This window comes from Somniosus microcephalus, chromosome 8, assembly GCF_052327205.1.
Source record: "Somniosus microcephalus isolate GS21.2 chromosome 8, FLI_Smic_1.0, whole genome shotgun sequence".
Classification (NCBI taxonomy): domain Eukaryota; kingdom Metazoa; phylum Chordata; class Chondrichthyes; order Squaliformes; family Somniosidae; genus Somniosus; species Somniosus microcephalus.
This window is the reverse complement of record NC_140994.1, coordinates 92,645,170-92,665,791: the sequence shown is the minus strand read 5'-3', so window position 1 is coordinate 92,665,791 and position 20,622 is coordinate 92,645,170. Positions and strand designations below refer to the sequence as shown.

Genomic DNA, 20,622 nt, shown 5'->3' with positions numbered 1-20,622 from the left:
CTGACCTGGGGGGGAAGAGAGAGCAGGGGAGAGAGAGCGACTGGGGGGAAGAGAGGAGAGCGACTGGGGGGGAAGAGAGAGAGCGACTGGGGGGGGAAGAGAGAGAGCGACTGGGGGGGAAGAGAGCGAGAGAGCGACTGGGGGGGAAGAGTGAGAGAGCGACTGGGGGGGAAGAGAGAGAGCGACTGGGGGGAGGAAGAGAGAGAGCGACTGGGGGGGAAGAGACGAGAGAGAGCGACTGGGGGGGAAGAGAGAGAGCGACTGGGGGGGGAAGAGAGAGAGCGACTGGGGGGGAAGAGAGAGAGCGACTGGGGGGGAAGAGAGAGAGCGACTGGGGGGGAAGAGAGAGAGCGACTGGGGGGGAAGAGAGAGAGCGACTGGGGGGGAAGAGAGAGAGCGACTGGGGGGGAAGAGAGAGAGCGACTGGGGGGGAAGAGAGAGAGCGACTGGGGGGGAAGAGAGAGAGCGACTGGGGGGGGAAGAGAGAGAGCGACTGGGGGGGAAGAGAGAGAGCGAGACTGGGGGGGAAGAGAGAGAGCGACTGGGGGGGAAGAGAGAGAGCGACTGGGGGGGAAGAGAGAGAGCGACTGGGGGGGAAGAGAGAGAGCGACTGGGGGGGAAGAGAGAGAGCGACTGGGGGGGAAGAGAGAGAGCGACTGGGGGGGGAAGAGAGAGAGCGACTGGGGGGGGAAGAGAGAGAGCGACTGGGGGGGGAAGAGAGAGAGCGACTGGGGGGGAAGAGAGAGAGCGACTGGGGGGGAAGAGAGAGAGCACTGGGGGGGGAAGAGAGAGAGCGACTGGGGGGGAAGAGAGAGAGCGACTGGGGGGGGAAGAGAGAGAGCGACTGGGGGGGAAGAGAGAGAGCGACTGGGGGGGAAGAGAGAGAGCGACTGGGGGGGAAGAGAGAGAGCGACTGGGGGGGGAAGAGAGAGAGCGACTGGGGGGGAAGAGAGAGAGCGACTGGGGGGGAAGAGAGAGAGCGACTGGGGGGGGAAGAGAGAGAGCGACTGGGGGGGAAGAGAGAGAGAGCGACTGGGGGGGAAGAGAGAGAGCGACTGGGGGGGGAAGAGAGAGAGCGACTGGGGGGGAAGAGAGAGAGCGACTGGGGGGGGAAGAGAGAGAGCGACTGGGGGGGAAGAGAGAGAGCGACTGGGGGGGAAGAGAGAGAGCGACTGGGGGGGAAGAGAGAGAGCGACTGGGGGGGAAGAGAGAGAGCGACTGGGGGGGAAGAGAGAGAGCGACTGGGGGGGAAGAGAGAGAGCGACTGGGGGGGAAGAGAGAGAGCGACTGGGGGGGAAGAGAGAGAGCGACTGGGGGGGAAGAGAGAGAGCGACTGGGGGGGAAGAGAGAGCGACTGGAAGAGAGAGAACTGGGGGGGAAGAGAGAGAGCGACTGGGGGGGAAGAGAGAGAGCGACTGGGGGGGGAAGAGAGAGAGCGACTGGGGGGGAAGAGAGAGAGCGACTGGGGGGGAGAGAGAGAGAGCGACTGGGGGGGAAGAGAGAGAGCGACTGGGGGGGAAGAGAGAGAGCGACTGGGGGGGAAGAGAGAGCGACTGGGGGGAAGAGAGAGAGCGACTGGGGGGGAAGAGAGAGAGCGACTGGGGGGAAGAGAGAGAGCGACTGGGGGGGAAGAGAAGAGAGCGACTGGGGGGGAAGAGAGAGAGCGACTGGGGGGAAGAGAGAGAGCGACTGGGGAGAGGAGCGACTGGGGGGAAGAGAGAGAGCGACTGGGGGGGAAGAGAGAGAGCTGGGGGAAGAGAGAGAGCGACTGGGGGGGAAGAGAGAGAGCGACTGGGGGGGAAGAGAGAGAGCGACTGGGGGAAGAGAGAGCGACTGGGGGGGAAGAGAGAGAGCGACTGGGGGGGAAGAGAGAGAGCGACTGGGGGAAGAGAGAAGCGACTGGGGGGGAAGAGAGAGAGCGAACTGGGGGGGGAAGAGAGAGAGCGACTGGGGGGGAAGAGAGAGAGCGACTGGGGGGGGAAGAAGAGAGCGCGACTGGGGGGGAAGAGAGAGAGCGACTGGGGGGAAGAGAGAGAGCGACTGGGGGGAAGAGAGAGCGACTGGGGGGAAAGAGAGAGCGACTGGGGGGAAGAGAGAGAGCGACTGGGGGGAAGAGAGAGAGCGACTGGGGGAAGAGAGAGCGACTGGGGGGAAGAGAGAGAGAGCGACTGGGGGAAGAGAGAGCGACTGGAGAGACACTGGGGAAGAGAGAGAGCGACTGGGGGGAAGAGAAGAGAGCGACTGGGGGGAAGAGATGAAGAGAGCGACTGGGGGGAAGAGAGAGAGCGACTGGGGGGAAGAGAAGAGCGACTGGGGAAGAGAGAGAGCGACTGGGGGGAAGAGAGAGAGCGACTGGGGGGAAGAGAGAGAGCGACTGGGGGAAGAGAGAGAGCGACTGGGGGGAAGAGAGGAAGGGGAGGGGGGGGAAGGAGGGCGGGGGGGGGAGAAGGAGGGCGGGGGGGGGGCCCCCCCCCCCCCCCAACCGAGGTGAAGACCGCCGATTGCGGCTGTGCGAGACGGCCAGCGGGGCCGGTTGCCAGGGTAACCGTCGACGCTCAGCAAGCCCCGCCCCCCGGCCGAGCCAGAGAGAGACGCCGCGTCTCAGCTCCTGCTGCGCGCGCACCCTAGCGGCGCTGGGCTGAGGCTCGGCCCTCCAGCCTTCGAGTGGGGCCGGGAGGTGCCTAGCTCGGGCGTGGGTGCGAAGGAGAAGCCGAGGCTTCGAGGCCATCCTGGAAAAACAGGGAAAGGTAGGAAAATTAATGAGATTAGATAAGTTAATTAGTTTCTAAATCATTTTTTTTTTAAAACAATATGTGTTTTAAAAGCAACGTTTTTTTTAAAGACGCAGAAAGCGGGAAAAAGAAAGGAAAAGTTTGGAATCAAGATGGCGGCGACTCACCTCGGTTCAGAACGATAAGGCTCGCCCACACACGCACCGATTGGCCCGGCGGCACACGCCAGCAACCCGGCGTACGATTGGTCGAGCTCGAGGTCACTCTGTCGCTAATGAGCGGATAATGAGATGCTAATGAGCGGAATGTTAAGGTTTTTCGGATACCGCGGGCGCGATTTTAGCCCGGCCGAAACGTAAATACGCTTAAAACCGTCTCGGAAGCGTAAGCTTTCTTTGGAGGTAACGCGCGCGTAGGTACGCCCTGTAACTTTTGAGCGCATACCCGACAGACGCACACGCGATGACAGACAGACAGAATGACAGACAGACAGACAGAAGTACCGATTGATTGATTGATTGATAGATAGATCGATAGATAAAGGTAATGGACTCTAGCATTTTCCCCACTACCGATGTCACGCTTACCGGTCTGTAATTCCCCGTTTTCTCTCTACCACCTTTCCTGAATCGTGGGGTAACATTAGCTACCCTCCAATCCATGGGTACCGTTCCAGATTCTATCGCATGTTGGAAGATGATCAGCAATGCATCTATTTTTTCTAGGGCCACTTCCTTAAGTACCCTAGGATGTAGATTATCAGGCCCTGGGGATTTATCGGCCTTCAATCCCGTCAATTTCCCTAACACCATTTCCCTACAAATACTGACTTCTTTCAATTCCTCCCTTTCATCAGACCCTATGTTCCCTGACATCTCTGGGAGGTTATTTGTGTCCTCCTTTGGTGAGGATGTGGTCCAGATTGGTGAGGACAAGGTCAAGTAAGTTTTTCCCTAATCCAGATAGGTGGCTCACTATTCCAGAATCATTCTGGAATGCAAAAATAAACCCCAGCTTCTATTCTCTACTGCTAACCGTCTTCTTAAACGCCTCTCCCCTGTCTCCTCCACCCTTACCTCCGACAACAAGTGTGAGGAGCTCATGGACTTCTTTGTCTCCAAGATTGAGACCATCCAATCAGCTGCCTCTGCCACTTCCCTTCCTTCCCCTAGCCCACCGGGCCAAACTTCCTCTAAGGTTCCCCTCTGCCCTAGCCCTGAACTCACATCTTTCTCCAGTTTCTCTGATCTCCCCGCATGACCTCTCCACACTCATCTTGCCCATGAGACCCACTTCCTGCTCCCTCGACCCTATTCCCACCAAAGTGCTGACCACACAACTTCCTTTTCTGGCTCCCATGTTAGCTGATATTGTTAACGGTTCTCTCTCCTCAGGTACTGTCCCCCTCTCCCTCAAATCTGCCATCGTCACCCCCTCCTCAAAAACAACCCTTGACCCTTCCGTTCTTGCAAACTACCAACCCATCTCCATCCTCCCTTTCCTCTCCACAGTCCTTGAACGTGTTATCACCTCCCAAATCCGTGCCCATCTTTCCCTCCAATCAAGTATCCACCCCTGCCACAGTACCGAAACGGCTCTCATCAAAGTCACAAATTACATCCTTTGTGACTGTGACAAAGGTAAACTATCCCTCCTTGACTTGTCTGCAGCCTTTGACATGGTTGACCACTCCATCCTTCTCCAACGTCTCTCCACCGTCATCCAGCTGGGTGGGACTGCACTCGCCTGGTTCCATTCTTATCTATCTAATTGTAGCCAGCGAATCACCTGCAATGGATTCTCTTCCTGCTCCCGCATCGTTACCACTGGTGTTCCCCAAGGATCTATCCTTGGCCCCCTCCTATTTCTCATCTACATGTTGCCCCTTGGCGACATCATCCGGAAACACAGCATCAGTTTCCACATGTACGTTGACGACACTCAGCTCTACCTCACCACCACTTCTCTCGATCCCTCCACGGTCTCTAAATTGTCAGACTGCTTGTCCGACATCCAGTTCTGGCTGAGCAAAATTTTCTCCAACTAAATATTAGGAAGACCGAAGCCATTGTTTTCGATCCCGCCACAAACTCCGTTCCCTAGCCACTGACTCCATCCCTCTCCCTAACATCTGTCTGAGGCTGAACCAGACTGTTCGCAACCTTGGTGTCATATTTGACCCCAAAATGAGCTGCCGACCACATAACTAAGACTGTCTATTTCCACCTCTGTAACATCGCCCATCTCCACCCTTGCCTCAACTCATTTGCTGCTGGAAGCCTCATCCATGCCTTTGTTACCTCTAGACTTGACTATTCCAACGCACTCCTGGCTGGCCTCCCACATTATAACCTACGTAAACTTGAGGTGATCCAAAACTCAGCTGCCTGTATCCCAACTTGCACCAAGTCCCATTCACTCATCACCCCTGTGCTTGCTAACCTACATTGGCTCCCCGTTAAGCAACGCCTCGATATTAAAATTCTCATCCTCGTTTTCAAATCCCTTCCTGGCCTCGCCCCTCCTGATCTCTGTAATCTCCTTCAGCCCCACAATCTTCCGAGATATCCGTGCTCCTCCAATTCTGGGCTCTTGAGCATTCCTGATTTTAAATTGTACCGCTATTGGCGGCTGTGCTTTTAGTTGCCAAGGCCCTAAGCTCTGGAATTCCCTCCCTAAACCTCTTTGCATCTCTATCTCTCTTTCCTCCTTTAAGATGCTCCTTAAAACCTACCTCTTTGACCAAGCTTTTGGTCATCTGTCTTAATATCTCCTTATGTGGCGCGATGTCAGATTTTGTTTGATAATGGTCCTGTGAAGTGCCTTGGGACATTTTACAACAACAGCAACAATTTGTGTTTATATAGCGCCTTTAATGTGGTAAAACGTCCCAAGGTGCTTCACTGGAGTATTATAAGACAAAAAATTTGACATCGAGCCACATAAGGAGAAATTAGGGCAGGTGACCAAAAGCTTGGTCAAAGAGGTAGGTTTTAAGGAGGGTAGAGAGGTGGAAAGGTTTAGGCAGGGAATTCCAGAGCTTAGGGCCTAGGCAACAGAAGGCACGGCCACCAATGGATGAGCGATTATAATCAGAGATGCTCAAAAGGCCAGAATTAGAGAAGCACAGATATATCGAGGGTTGTGGGGCTGAAGGAGATTACAGAGATAGGGAGGGGCGAGGCCATGGAGGGATTTGAAAACAAGGATGAGAATTTTGAAATCGGGGCGTTGCTTAACGGGGAGCTAATGTAGGTCAGCGAGCACAGGGGTGATGGGTGAACAGGACTTGGTGCGAGTTAGGACATGGGCGGCCGAGTTTTGGATCACCTCAAGTTTACGTAGGTTAGAAAGTGGGAGGCCAGCCAGGAGTGCGTTGGAACAGTCAAGTCTAGAGGTAACAAAGGCATGGATAAGGGTTTCAGTAGCAGATGAGCTGAGGCAAGGGCGGAGACAGGCGATGTTAGAGGTGGAAATAGGCAGTCTTGATGATGCTGCAGTTGTGAGCGGAAGCTCATTTCAGGGTCAAATACGACACCAAGGTTGCGAACAGTCTGGTTCAGCCTCAGACCGTTGCCAGGGACAGGGATGGATTCATTGGCTAGGGAACGGAGTTTGTGGCAGGGACTGAAGACAATGGCTACTGTCTATTTAGTTGGAGGCAATTTCTGCTCATCCAGTACTGGCTGTCAGACAAGCAATGTGACAATTTAGAGATGTGGACGGGTCGAGACACGAACTGCGCGTTGTCAGCCTACGTGTGGAAACAGACGCTGTGTTTTCGGATGACAAGCGGGGCCACAGCGACACAAACACAAACCAGCGCGCCCACATCGACACCAGCACAGACACAAACCAGCGAGCCCACATCGACACAAGCAGACACAAACCAGCGAGCCCACATCGACACCAGCACAGACACAAACCAGCGAGCCCACATCAACACCAGCACAGACACAAACCAGCGAGCCCACATCGACACCAGCACAGACACAAACCAGCGAGCCCACATCGACACAAGCAGACACAAACCAGCGAGCCCACATCGACACAAGCAGACACAAACCAGCGAGCCCACATCGACACAAGCAGACACAAACCAGCGAGCCCACATCGACACCAGCACAGACACAAACCAGCGAGCCCACATCAACACCAGCACAGACACAAACCAGCGAGCCCACATCGACACCAGCACAGAGACAAACCAGCGAGCCCACATCGACACAAGCAGACACAAACCAGCGAGCCCACATCGACACAAGCAGACACAAACCAGCGGGCCCACGTCGACACCAGCAGACACAAACCAGCGAGCCCACATTGACACCAGCACAGACACAAACCAGCGAGCCCACATCGACACAAGCAGACACAAACCAGCGAGCCCACATCGACACAAGCAGACACAAACCAGCGAGCCCACATCGACACAAGCAGACACAAACCAGCGGGCCCACGTCGACACCAGCAGACACAAACCAGCGAGCCCACATTGACACCAGCGCACAGGCACAAACCAATGAGCTCACATCGACACAAATCTGACTGACCCGCAGCATGATGATTTAGTGGAACCTGAAGTAGACCCATCACTGGGGGCCAGGATTCTTCCCACTCAGCTCCAGGTAACCCTGTAATCGGGTATGGTGGCCCTAGTTGGACAAGCAGCAGGCAGCTTACCAGTGCTCTATATCGTTGCCTGTGTGCTTTTAGCTGCTTAAACTTCAGCACTTATCCACACACTTGGGGGAGGGGGCGGTCAACCTACAACTAAACACTCTGGACTTAGTAAAGCAGGATGTGTCCCTGTAGGAGACCCCATATTCTACCTTTGGGAGACCCCATATTCTACCTGTGGGGATTGCTCAGTCATTTGGTTTAGTGACAAAAAAATGGTGATGGTTTTCCATGAGCATCGGATACCCGCTTACCAAAAACTGCAAGCTTGCTGACCTACAAATGCATCTTCCCCTCCCCTTTCAGCATTCCGTAGGGACCACTCCCTCCGCGACACCCTAGTCCACTCCTCTATCGTCCCCAACATCCCTTCCCCTTCAACCGGCACCTTTCTGTGTAAGCGCAGGAGATGCAACACCTGCCCTTTTACCTCCCCACTTCCCACTGTCCAGGGCCCCAAACACCCCTTCCAGGTGAAACAGCGATTTACTTGTACTTCTTGCAATTTAGTATACTGTATTTTCTGCTCACGTTGCAATCTCCTCTACATTGGGGAGACCAAACGCAGATTGGGTGACTGCTTTGCGGAACACCTCCATTCGGTCCGTAAGGGGGACCCCGAGCTTCCGGTCGCCTGTCACTTTAATTCACTGCTCCACTCCCACTCAAACCTCACCATCCTTGGCCTCTTGCATTGTTCCACGGAAGCTCAGCGTAAGCTCGAGGAACAGCACCTCATCTTTCAATTAGGCACTTTACAGCCTTCTGGACTCAACATAGAATTCAACAATTTCAGATCATAACATACATAATATAAGCTGGGGGAGCCCGGCTTTGCCAGGGCTGTTTTGGGCCGGGCGGTTTAAATCGAGTCCCAGGCTTTGGGGCCTGTCTGTCTGTCCCTGTGTGAATCTGCTGCCGGGCAACATTTCTACCTTTTAATAGCTTCAAAGATGAAAGTGAAAGTACTTATAAAACGTTTTTGGTAAATGTTATGTTATTTTTAAAAGAGATACTAACTTTTTCGAAGCTAGATTAGCAGATTTTGAGCTGGAAGTAGTGAAGCAATGGCTGCCCGATGCCGGAGTTGAAAAGCATTAGTCCCACCCACAGACGCAGTGATTGGCCAACCATCAGGCGACTGAACTGTAGGATTGGTCAATCGTGACGGCACAGGATTGGTCGACCTTGACGTCAGTCAATCAATGCTATTAGCAGACGATGAGTTTAATTTTGAAGGTTTTTTGCATAACGCGCGAACAATTTTAGTCCGACCGAAAAGTAAATACGCTTATGACGGTTCTGGAATCGTCAGCTTTCTTTCGACGTAACGCACGTGTAGGTACGCTCTATAACTTTCGAGTTTATTCAAGACAGACAGAATGACAGACAGAAGTATCCTTTTATATATATAGATAGATATAAATATATATTTTATATCCACACTTTTGTTCTGTTCTTCTCTCCCACATGGCAGCTGTCTTTGATTCTGCCAGCGCAATTTACACTTCCTCTAGAGCCATCCTTTGTTTCTTAACCTGTCCCATTACCATCTCCTTTTGCCTTGAATATCTCTTAATCTCTCCTGCCTTCCAGCCTATTACAGGCCTTCCCTTTTGTTCTTTCATCCCCTTCCCCAGCCACTACACTTGCTTAAAAATCTGTTCCATTTCTTGCTTTTTTCCAGATCTGATGAAAGGTCATCAACCTGAAACGTTAACTCTGTTTCTCTCTTCATAGATGCTGCCTGACCTGCTGAGTATTTTCAGCATTTTCTGTTGTTATTATATATAATGGCCACTTGGACAAGCTACCAGAGGGTAACCACCAGCAAGCAGCAACACCTCCAAGAGGGTAACATTGGTAACGAAAAAGTCAATTCTGCAGTGCAATTTTAGGCATTGGCCTACTGACATCTACTTGACTGGTCGGTCACTGGTCAACCAGCCAGTGTTGGCCCGTACCTAGACTATAATAACACTCAAGAATGCACAGATGTAAAAACAGGGCGAAACGTATACTAGCATGCATGACTTACCAACCAATCGTTTGCTGATTTGTTCTTTTGGAAATTTACTGCTCCAGCCTTTTTTGAGGGTTTCCTTAGCATGTTTTACATCACTTGGAACATGATGCTCAGTGTTTGGACAACTATCCTCAATCGATTGGGTGATATGCAAATCGTTGGTACAATTTCCAGAGCTTTCTGCAACAGAAGTCTTATTCTCTAGTTCCTTCTCATGTAAAATTGTTTCCATCTCAGATTCCTCTGGACTTTCCTTTGCACAACTTGTAGTGGATTCTGCAACGGGTTCAGAACTGTTAGCTGCAGAACCTTTACTTGTTGTCAACTTGTGAGGCTCCATTTCTTGCTCACATGAACTAGAATCTTCTGTTAAAATGGGAGGAGTAGGAGGCAGATCAAATGACTGACATTTCAATTCTTTTTGCAATCGTGGGGGCTTTTCTGTGATTTCTGTAAGTTTTACTGGATTGCTGCAAAGGTCTTCAAACTCTCCACCCAAACGATGAAATAGCTCATTAATAACAACATCACAATCGCCCAGCAGTTCCACGTCAAAGTTAAGGTGATTCAAGGGCTCCCTATTAATCAGCACCTGAGGCACGTGATGTGGTATAGAGCCTGTGTAAAAATCATCGATTTATAGGATTATAGGTTGCAATGAACATTAAATTATATTACTTGCACAACTAAAGAAAACAAGAAAATGCTAGAAACATTCAGCATCTGTAGGGAGAACAACAAGTCGACATTTCAAGGTGTGGAACTGAGTTCTGATGAAGGGTCCACGCCTGAAATTTCAACTTGCCTCTTCTCTCCACAAACATTGACTGACCCGCTAAATGTTTAAAGCTTCTTCTATTTTTCTTTCAAGATTTCCAGCATCTGCAGTTTTTTGCTTTGTGTTTAAAAAGAAAAGACTTGCATTTATATAATGCCTTTCACGACCACCGGATGTCTCAAAACGCTTTACAGCCAATGAAGTACTTTTGAAGTGGAGTCAGTGTTGTAATGTGGGAAACGCGGCAGCCAATTTGCACACAGCAAGCTCCCACAAACAGCAATGCGATAATGACCAGATAATCTGTTTTTGTTATGTTGGTTGAGGGATTGATATTAGCCAGGACACCGGGGATAACCCCCCTGCTCTTCTTCGAAATAGTGCCGTAGGATTTTTTACGTCCACCTGAGGGAGTAGACGGGGCCTCAGTTTAACGTCTCATCCGAAAGACAAAAAATATAAAAATCCAAAAATATGCTCCAAACGAATATTGACAAAAGTAACTCACCTGACAAATAAGATTTGGAAATACATTTGATCATCTGCAATTTCAGACCATTAATTACAAACTGAAGCAGTGTCATTATACAAACTATGCATTAATGGACTTTATTCTGAAGCAAAAAAAAGGTGCAATCCAGTTTCTCCGATAGTCCCTTAACGTGGCAGAGCCATACAGAGCCAAAAGACAATCCTTGATTCACACTAAGTTAAGTGGGCAGCGGCCGCAGGACTTGCAGTTTGTCTCGTGTCACCTGGACTGGGCCAAACTGCAGGTCAACAAGAAACTGAACTATCTGCTGCCAATGCCTGCTGACCGTGTACGTGGTGAGGGCAGGACATGTTTCATCTTCAGCTGAGGTAGTCTCCAGGGATCAACGGCTCAACAGGCACTGCCCACACGTTCAAAAATGGCAACCACTGCTCATGAAACTGATCCACAACATGAGTCATCACATTCAGAAAAGGAAAGACTTTTAAATCTTAACTCCATCAACAGCTCACACCAATCACCATCAAGAACACACGTCAGAGTTACAATCTGTGGCATCCACAAGCACACATCAGGCAGCATTAATATCAAAAACAAAGTACGACGTAGATATCTACCACCCTCACTCTTGAAAAGTAAGAAATGAGACAGATTTCCAATTCGCAATTCACACAAACAAAATTGAGTTACTTTTGTCAATATTCATTTGGAGCATATTTTTGGGCTTTTACATTTTTTGTGAATTCTGTGCTCATCAAGGTGCTGGTTTACTATCATCTCAGTCTCCCAGTGTCAGTAGAGTAAATCTCGCTTCACTCTGCATTAATATTCCTTAGTCCCAACTTTCAGAACAGCACTCTATACTGCACCAGTGCGACATTATCCCCATTTCCCACACTTTCCTGTGAGGCCCATCTCCCTTCTGATATTAGAAATTAAGGGTGCAAATTGGTGTGACCACGCCTAACTAGAACTGGCTTGAGATGACCAAAACTTATTTCATGTAAACCCCTTACAACCAAAAGACAGAAGACACTTTTATCCCATCAGTCGGGCTGGAAATCCCAAGTCCTACAGTTGAAAGCCTGGCCAACTGCACCAGCATCTTTGGATTAAGAACTTGACACAGGAGATTCACTGGAGGTTGGTAAAACCACAACACACACATCTCTTCTGCTTCAAAAAACTAGTGCAAAGGCCAACAGTTTACTGACCAAGTATTTAAAGGTTGCAAAAACACATGTAGTGTGGTACAAACCGAATGCACTCCCATATAGAATGCGCTACAGGAAGAACCCCAGCTTCAAGTGCAAGTTTAAATAAGCATCAAAAGCTGAACTTCTACAGGAAACAGTCCAAAGTCCAAGTCACCACTATGTTTGAAATACAAATTCAGTGGCAAATCCAAACAGCCCACTATTTACTATGTTACACTGTTAGGACTGTTTTGAATGCATTTTGAACCTAGACACTCAATTTCAGCATTTGAAATAAAAACAGAAAATGCTGGAAACACCCAGCAGGTCAGGCAGCATCTGTGGCGAGAGGAAGGTAGGGTTAATGTTTCAGGTCATTGACCTTTTGCTTTCAGGATTTCAAGTTGTACTTTTTCCCCCATTTGTATTAAAAAGACTTTGATACATCCTGAGCACAAGCTTTCAACGTGGACATAATTAATGGGTTGGGGTTCTTACTTGGTATGAGGGCTACCGGCCGCACTTTTAACGAAGATCCAATCACAATTAGGAGATCAACCTCATCTTTGTCATACTTCATACTCCTGTGAAATTGCTCTGGCAAGTTTTCTCCAAAGAACACTATATCTGGCTTCATAATGGCAAGAGGAACATCAGGTGGACACCTTGGGCACTGGGGAACTACCTGATGAGGTACAGAATACACAAATTAGTTCCATGCTACAAACTATTCTGCATGCAACTCCTTTAGTACTGGTATAAAAACTTCAGACAATCCAGTGGTACAGCATATTGGTGCACTGCGTCAGGGCAGGTAGAATGCAACTCAACAGCTGTCACTGACAACAAGGTAAGTCTCCATTTTCAGTGGCCAGACAATTCCTCAGGTAGAGGAAAAAGTGGGTGGATTATCAACCAAGACTCAGACGTGCAGACCTCCCAGTGGTTAGCACAAGAGCTATACAGACAGTGGCCTGAAAACAGGCAGCCTGCCCAAGTTCCTGGACAGCGAGAAACTTAAAGTGCCAATGCATCTCTTCCTCATCAGTAAAGCAAAGGAGGCAGGCCCCTGATTAAACATCCAAGAATAGACTGTTGCTTTCAATGATCTCTTTAAAAGACCAACTATAACAAAGCTTCACCCAGAATAAATGCAGCTTCCTTCTCACCTGATTGAAAACTTCTTTTCTAATTGCTTCACAATCAACCTTATATTTGCACATCAGACAAGAAGCCATCGCAAATGAGCCTAGAGAGAAATTTCAGAAAACAGTAACATTTACAATTCAACAGCAAAAAATTCTTACAAAAATATATTAGTAGAAAGAAGTGTGCGGAAGCTTAGCTTGGAAACTGTAGCAGAGCCAAAGCTACAAATAGACCCAAGTTAATGGTTCCCGCCCCGCAACACCCAACACGGTGTTAGAACAAAGGAGTCCAACATTTCACATAGAACTTACACTATTACCTCAGCAATATACAACATAAAATCTCTTTCTCCAAATAACATTTTTAGATTTCTTTTTAAATCACAAAAAATAATTCTCTTATTTTTCCCATTTCCTGGACTCTGGTTTGCCTTTAGTGAGCTGTGAACTCCGTTGTATTTAACTTGGTAGGAGCAGGGAACGCCAGACAATGTCAGCATTTCTTGCCTCACTCCCCAAAACCAAACCGAGAGAGCTTGGCTCCACACATGACCCCATCATCCGCCAGCCCAAGTGAGAAGTGACAGAATATAGAAGGCATGCATGCCAAAGTAATATGGAATGCTAGCCTTCAAATTCAACCCATTAAATGGAGCCGTGTAACCTTGTACTTGGAACGGCAAGGCCATAGAGAACGCGTGTTTAGCAGGATCTCAACACTTTCTCCAACTTGTATTTTTCAGATAGATTTCTAAGCTGCTTTTACTATAGGATTTAGCTCTCACTAATACAGCAGGAAAAACACATTAAAATGATTTCCGCTTGCAAGAATGTGTAATGGCTGGGGGGGGGGGGGGGGGGGGGGGGCGGAGAAGAGAGACACATCCAGTTATTTTAGCACTGAGACAAGAGATTATTCTCTACTAACCATGACACTCGACAATCCTGCGAATGCCAGCTACCTGCTCCAGGGTATCTATGTTCTGGGTGTAATTCCGAAGCAGCCTCTCTTGCCTATCCAGCAAGGCTATAAATTTGTGACAAAGAGATGGCTGGAACTGACCAGGATAAATCTCCTGTGTAAGAAAAATACGTGGACTTACTCTCAAATGTAAGAAGTTCTGGTATTAATATCAGACTGAGCAACTTACAAATACCTGATGCACAATTTCATCAGTGGTACATTTTTAACCTAGCAGGCTTCTGGAAAGTCTTATTGTATTGGGTATGCTAACTTAAAACGTGCAAGTGTTGAAGAATCGGTTCCCTCCTCTTTAAATAGGGTTTTTCACCTAACATTCTTGCAGCAAATTCTCATTCCATTTAATAAGGATAGAGCTGGCACTGGTTTGATGTAAGATTATTTAAAGGCCAGTAAAGCAGCAATTAAACTACTGCAAGATCACAGTAACCCTTCTGGTTCCATATTACTGAAGGGAAGCTCATAGAAAGAGGTGCAGTACTGAACGGATTACTCTGTTCTTCAGCAAATCAAACAGTCAGAGTAGCTCGTATTTCTATAGCAGTCATTATATACCAAGTGTTGTCTCAGAGTGCCTTATACAGCAGTGGACAGCAATTAAGACACCAAACAGGGGAAAAGGAAACTAGAAAGAGGGTGAGGGGATGGCAAAAGCATGATTGAAGAGGAGGGTCTTGAGGTTTTTGATACGTACAGAGAGAAGAGCCAAGGAGCAGATGTCGAAGGAGTTCCAAAGGGCAGGAGAAAGTACCTGAAGGAGCATCTCCCAGGGAAATGAGAAATAGGCCAGTGTTGGGTATCTGTGGGGACATAGAGCTGGGAGAGATGATGGAAATATGGAGGGGCAAGGCCATGGATGGATTTGAAGGCGACACTGAGAATCTTTAAGTCAACTCCAGGACACTGGAATCCAGTGGAGATGGGGATGTGGGCCTTGATGCAAATGGGGACGTGGGCCATGGCACTTTGGGTGACTTGTAGTTTATGAATGGTAGAAGCAGAGAGGTTGGAAAGGAGAGTATTGGAAAAGTCTAGCCGCGAGGTGATAAAGGTGTTGATTAGGGTTTGGGTGGAGAAATAGGAAGAGGCAGGCGATGTTGTGGAAGTGAAACAAAGCAGATATGGGGACAGATCACATGTAGAGGTGGAGGGAACGCTGAGCACAAGGTTGAGTATTATGCAATGCTTCACATCTCTGGGCCAAGCATGTGTTGACAGCCAAGAGGGAGATCGATTCAAAACTGGAGGCGCGTAGGTGTTGGCTCTGGTTGTGCCATCATAAAGCTGGAGGGAGATTTAGCTCTTCCATGTCTTAATGGCAATAGGCAGTTGGAAATGGTGACAACAGCTGTGGGACTGATTGAGGAGGTGGTGAGGTCGAGCTGGGTGTCAGCAACATACATGTGAAGCTGACCCCATGCTCCTGGCTAACATCACTAAGGGGTAATATGCAGAGCTGACCATACCGCCATTTGCGGAGGTATGAAGTCAACAGTGCGACAGGTATGAAACTAGGAGAGCAGTGCCTTGGAGGTAACTGGATAAGACACGCACAAGGAGAATGGGGCAGTCAATAGCATCAATGGTAATAGAAAGGTCAAGGAGGAACAGTGAGCCACCGGACAGCTCTCTGTATAGGCACAAGCACCGCCTGGTTCATGTTCATAAATGATATATGGGGCAATATTTATAAATGGTAATTGGTTAACAGTTTCTCTTTGCGTATCTTTTTCTCAGTCTGTCTTTCTCTTGCTCTGTTCCAACCTTACTGTCTTGGGGTCTCGCTCTGTTTATCTGACCCTGCCTCTCACCCCTTAGGTTGACGGCAATATTTTTGCAGCAGGTTTCCTACAATTTCTGGATCAGTGTGATATTTACCTTTGCAAACTTAAAAAATGGCCTGGGGTCTTTTCTGAAGTAGTCAATGTCAAACATAGCGTGAGGATCTGGAAGATCTGGAAAGTCGACTGCCAGTCTGGCATAAATCCCATCTCTTGATCTGAAGTCTGGTATTCCACATGAAACAGAAACCTAGAAAAGTGTATTCAGCCCAAAAATATATTGATCGGGTCGAAGACAAAAAGGATGTTCAATTTAATGTGCTCCTCCATTATCATTTCTACTTAGAGATTCAATAATCCAAACCACTTACTATATAGATTAAGTGAAAGAGATTTAATTAGATACTTCAAACATTGTCAATTTGAAAGTCAAGATTTTGTAAAAGAATAATAGGACTCCAATTAGAACATCCTAGCCCATATTTGGGTATCAGAAAAGTAAAGTTGCAGCTTTAGCAATACCAATATAATGTTTAAATCTGAATCTTACAAACAGGAGGTGGTGTCCGACAAGGCAGAGACCTGAGCTAAATTGGTGAAGAATGCACAGTGGCATTGGCATTAAAAGACTGAAGCGATACTCTATCTACAGACCCTGCAAAATAAAATACAAGGCTACTAAAAAAGTAAATGTTTGGCTTTGACTCCGTTCAGTTTTTCAATTCTTTCTACATGTACCAATGGTAATTACACTAAGTAAAGTTGGGATGTTATACATTTCTTCCTGGTTGCTCCTGCCCATCATGTCAGTTAATGCCCCAGTTATAAAGCACTATGCAGTGCAGTATCTGGAGCATTTTCAGCAAAGGGCTCGCTCCCAACCTTAGGGAAACAAGAGTGTCAATCTGCACCATTTGCTTTTGTCCATTTCAATAGCAGCTCTCCTGATTGCAAAGTGGGCCAAAAACTGAGCTCAGACTGATCCACACTGATGTCACAGTAGCAGAAGAGGGAGCCTTTTAACCCCTCAGTCTGGGCTGGGTTCAAACTCAGAGTCCAGAGAAGTGCTAAAACCATTGCATCCTCCCAATCTGGAAGTATAATACTTACACAATGGCAGACAAGTCAAAAAGATTAGCTGTATTAAAAATTAGTGCAAGTCCACACTGGCTGAAAAAAAAAAGCCCTCAAAAATGACCTGGATCTGATTTGTGAAAGACAAGTTTGATTTGATAACAACCCAGAGTTGCTGTTCATTAATGTTTACAACAGTTAACAGGATCAATAAATCGTGGTATTTCAATTATTAGTCAACACTTTTCCTTAACACATACCCCAGCTCCTGTGAGGACCATGATTTTCTTGCTCTCTTTCAAGATCCTCACCACATCCTCTAGGGTGTTAATATCTTTGCGCTTCTTCCGTTTTGGTGGCTCTGACAAAATGTTGAGGACAATCTGCCACAGTGTCATGTCATCGAGATCGGGTGGAGGACTGTTCCCTCGCAACAGATCCTTCAGGATAGACCGTGGGTCTGTACCCAGCATAAGATGTTGCTGGACAAAACTATAAGGACCTAGTCGGAAAGGGGAAAAGGGAAAAGTTAGGCATTTAAAAATAGTTAATTTGAGAGAAGATAGTTTGAACATAACATAAGCATTCTCAATTGAACTGTTGGCAACAGATTCCCCCACCTGATCACTATCCCCCGGCTCCTGCTAGAAGTACATACCTGTGGACATCATGTGAAGATAGGGCTCATCTATTAGGCTCCAATAGTTGAACAACTTGCCACTCTCACTGTTAAAGCTTACAGGTGAATATGGCGATTTGAGCAAGATATTGAAAGCCAACCATAGCTTGTGAAATCGTATTTCAGTAAGGAATCAATGACTTCAAGAGGGGGGAAAATTGTCAACAAAAATAAGGTTAGGCAGGATTCGGCTTCCTCCATTATTGGATGATAATAACAACTTACATTTATATAGCGCCTTTAATGTAGCAAAATGTCCCAAGGCCCTTCACAGGAGCGCTATCAGACAAAATTTGACACTGAGCCACAGAGATATTAGGACAGGTGACCAAAAGCTTGGTCAAAGAGGTAGGTTTTAAGGAGCGACTTAAAAAAGGAGAAAGAGGTGGAGAGGTTTAGGGAGGGAATTCTGGAGCTTAGGGCCATGGCAGCTGAAGACACAGCCACCAATGGTGTAGTGATTCAAATTGGGGATGCACAAGATGCCAGAATTGGAGGAACACAGAGATCGCAGGGGATTGTAGGACTGGAGGAGGTTACAGAGATAGGGAGGGGTGGGACCATGGAGGGATTTAAAGACAAGTGAGAATTTTAAAATCGAGGTATTGCCGGACCAGGAGCCAGTGTAGGTCAGCAAGCACAGGGGTGATGGATGCAAGACTTGGAGCGAGTTAGGATACGGCCAGCAGAGTTTTGAACGAGTTCAAGTTTACGGAGGATGGTAGGTGGGAGGCTAACCAGGAGAGCATTAACCTGAAATAGTCGAGTCTGGAGGTAACAAATGCATGGATGAGGGTTTCAGCAGATGAGCCGAGGCAGGGGCGGAGATGTTACAGAGCTGGAAGTAGGCGGTCCTGGTGATGGAGAGGATATGTGGTTGGAAACTCATCTCAGGGTCAAATAGGACGTCAAGGTTGCGAACAGTCTGGTTCAGCCTCAGACAGTGGCCAGGAAGGGAGATGGAGTCAGTGGCTAGGGAACGTAGTTTGTGGCGCGGACCAAAGACAATGGCTTCAGTCTCCCTAATATTTCATTGGAGGGAATTTCTGCTCACCCATACTGCATGACGGAAAAGCAGCGTGACAAATCAGAGGCAGTGGAGGGGTTGAGAGTGGTGGTGGTGAGGTAGAGCTGGGTGTGGTCAGCGTAAATGTGGAACCTGATGTTGTACTTTTGGATGCTGTCATCAAGGGGCAGCATGCAGATGAGAAATAGGTGGAAGCCAAGGATAGATCCTTGGGGGACACCAGAGGTAATGGTGCCATTGCAGGAGATTCTCTGGCTACGACTGTATAGGAATGGAACCAGGCGAGGGCAGTTCCACCTATACCAGAACCCATCTGTACCAACGGTACTGTTAACAACACCCCAGAGGGATGCAGCTAAGACTGAGCGTCAGACTAGAGATAACAAAACTATATCCCATTGCCTGTACAACTTCTCCAACATAGAGATACCAAAACTATATCACACAAAAGATAGTGGAAATCTGGAACTCTCTCCCCCAAAAAATAAAAATACACCAGCCAAACTTCAGCCCATGGTAATAGACTAACATGTCAATCTAGAATTTATTAGAATTACTGCAGAGATCTCAACACACCAATATTTCAAACCATTTAAATGATAATTAGTACAGTATTTATATCACCATTCAGTATACAAGACATTTTAAATCATGTGCACTAACACATCGGATTCTGGAATCATGTTCAGCTTAAAAAAGTCAAACTAGAATTGCATAGTTGAAACAAAAAGGAGCATTTGTAGTCAGGGGTAGAAAATCAAATCAATAGAGAGAATGCTTCTGAATCCATGCTCCCAAGGCTGAGTGAATAAAATGATTTGTAACAATTGTACAAAAATAAACACACAGAACAAATTGCAACATTACTGGATGAAACATGGCCAAGAAGGCTTTCAATCCAGCTAATTATAATATAAGCGTCACATATAAACACTACACCCCTTAAAGAAACTCCCTATAATGGACTTCGAACAGGAACGAAGCAGAACGGCCAATACATTTTGCCACAAAACGGTGGGGTTGTGGGCTCGTACCTTCAATTCCAACCTGAGTCACATCACTGTGACGAGGCCAGTGGGTGGATTAATGGGAGGGGTGGGCAGTAAGGAGGGACTCGCTCCTGGTGGATGGTTTCACAGCAAAACTGGCCGAGGATAAAACAGTTTTTCTCCCAGCTGGGCTTGTGGCGTTTTTGTGGAGACCAAAAAAAAAACGAAAAGCGTTACAATGAGGTTGCCTCAACTTCAAAACAAAATTATTAGCCTATGATGAAAAGGAGTCTGCGAAGTCCCGATATGTTAACCACTTTTACTCAGTTGAACTGCTACTTCATAAGGCACTTTGTATGTGCATAAGGAGCACCATCTCTCAAATTAGTGCACTTAAAATGGCTAACGACATGCCTGGAGGCCATGGGTGCAGTTGCAAGATATACTGGCAGTTTAACAAGGAACCTCAGGTGCAGCCTTGGGAGCACATCCCACAGTTAGCACCAGAGCAAATTTTAAACACATGCTTCTTTACATAGCCTGAACTACCAAGGATAATCAAACAGCTTCACTGTGTTAAGCAGCATGTAGAAAAGCAGAGGGTTTCAGAAGAGAATTCTACAGTGCATGGCCACAGATAATGAAGTGGAGTTAGGGTTAGGGGAGGGGGTGGAGGAGGGGAGCCAGAGCAGCAGGGGAAAGAACCACACTGACTTGCAAGCAGCGTACTGTTGAGTGTTGGTGAAATCATTCCTCCTCTTCTTAGGCAGTCCCTCGGAACCGAGGATGACTTGCATCCGCATTAAAAATGAGTTCGCAGGTGACTGATTAGTCCAATGCGGGACCTACAGTCTCTGTCACAGGTGGGGCAGACAGTGGTTGAAGGGGCAGGTGGGTGGGGTTCTTGGGTTGACGTGCGCTCCTTGCACTGCCTGCGCTTGCTCCCGGCGAAGAGACTCGAGGTGTTCGGTGCCTTCCCGGATGCTTCTCCTCCACTTTGTGTGGTCTTGGGCCAGGGATTCCCAGGTGTCGATGGG

The 20,622-nt window shown here is 47.9% G+C and overlaps 1 protein-coding gene across 3 annotated transcripts in view; it reads right to left on the bottom strand.

The window, feature by feature from the left end:
• The window catches only part of sirt1 (sirtuin 1), a 53,222-nt gene that overhangs the window by 16,910 nt on the left and 15,690 nt on the right, over nucleotides 1–20,622 (bottom strand). For 2 of the 3 annotated variants that reach the window (XM_085994992.1, XM_085994994.1), the window contains exons 3-8: nucleotides 17,151–17,392; nucleotides 15,914–16,066; nucleotides 13,982–14,129; nucleotides 13,075–13,154; nucleotides 12,404–12,590; nucleotides 9,451–10,056 (exon numbers count right to left, since the gene is read on the bottom strand). In XM_085994992.1, coding sequence (XP_085851118.1) covers nucleotides 9,451–10,056; nucleotides 12,404–12,590; nucleotides 13,075–13,154; nucleotides 13,982–14,129; nucleotides 15,914–16,066; nucleotides 17,151–17,392 — 1,416 coding nt within the window. Of the gene's footprint in view, nucleotides 1–2,916; nucleotides 3,004–9,450; nucleotides 10,057–12,403; nucleotides 12,591–13,074; nucleotides 13,155–13,981; nucleotides 14,130–15,913; nucleotides 16,067–17,150; nucleotides 17,393–20,622 lie in introns of those variants that run through there. The other variant, XM_085994995.1, reaches the window with a different exon arrangement.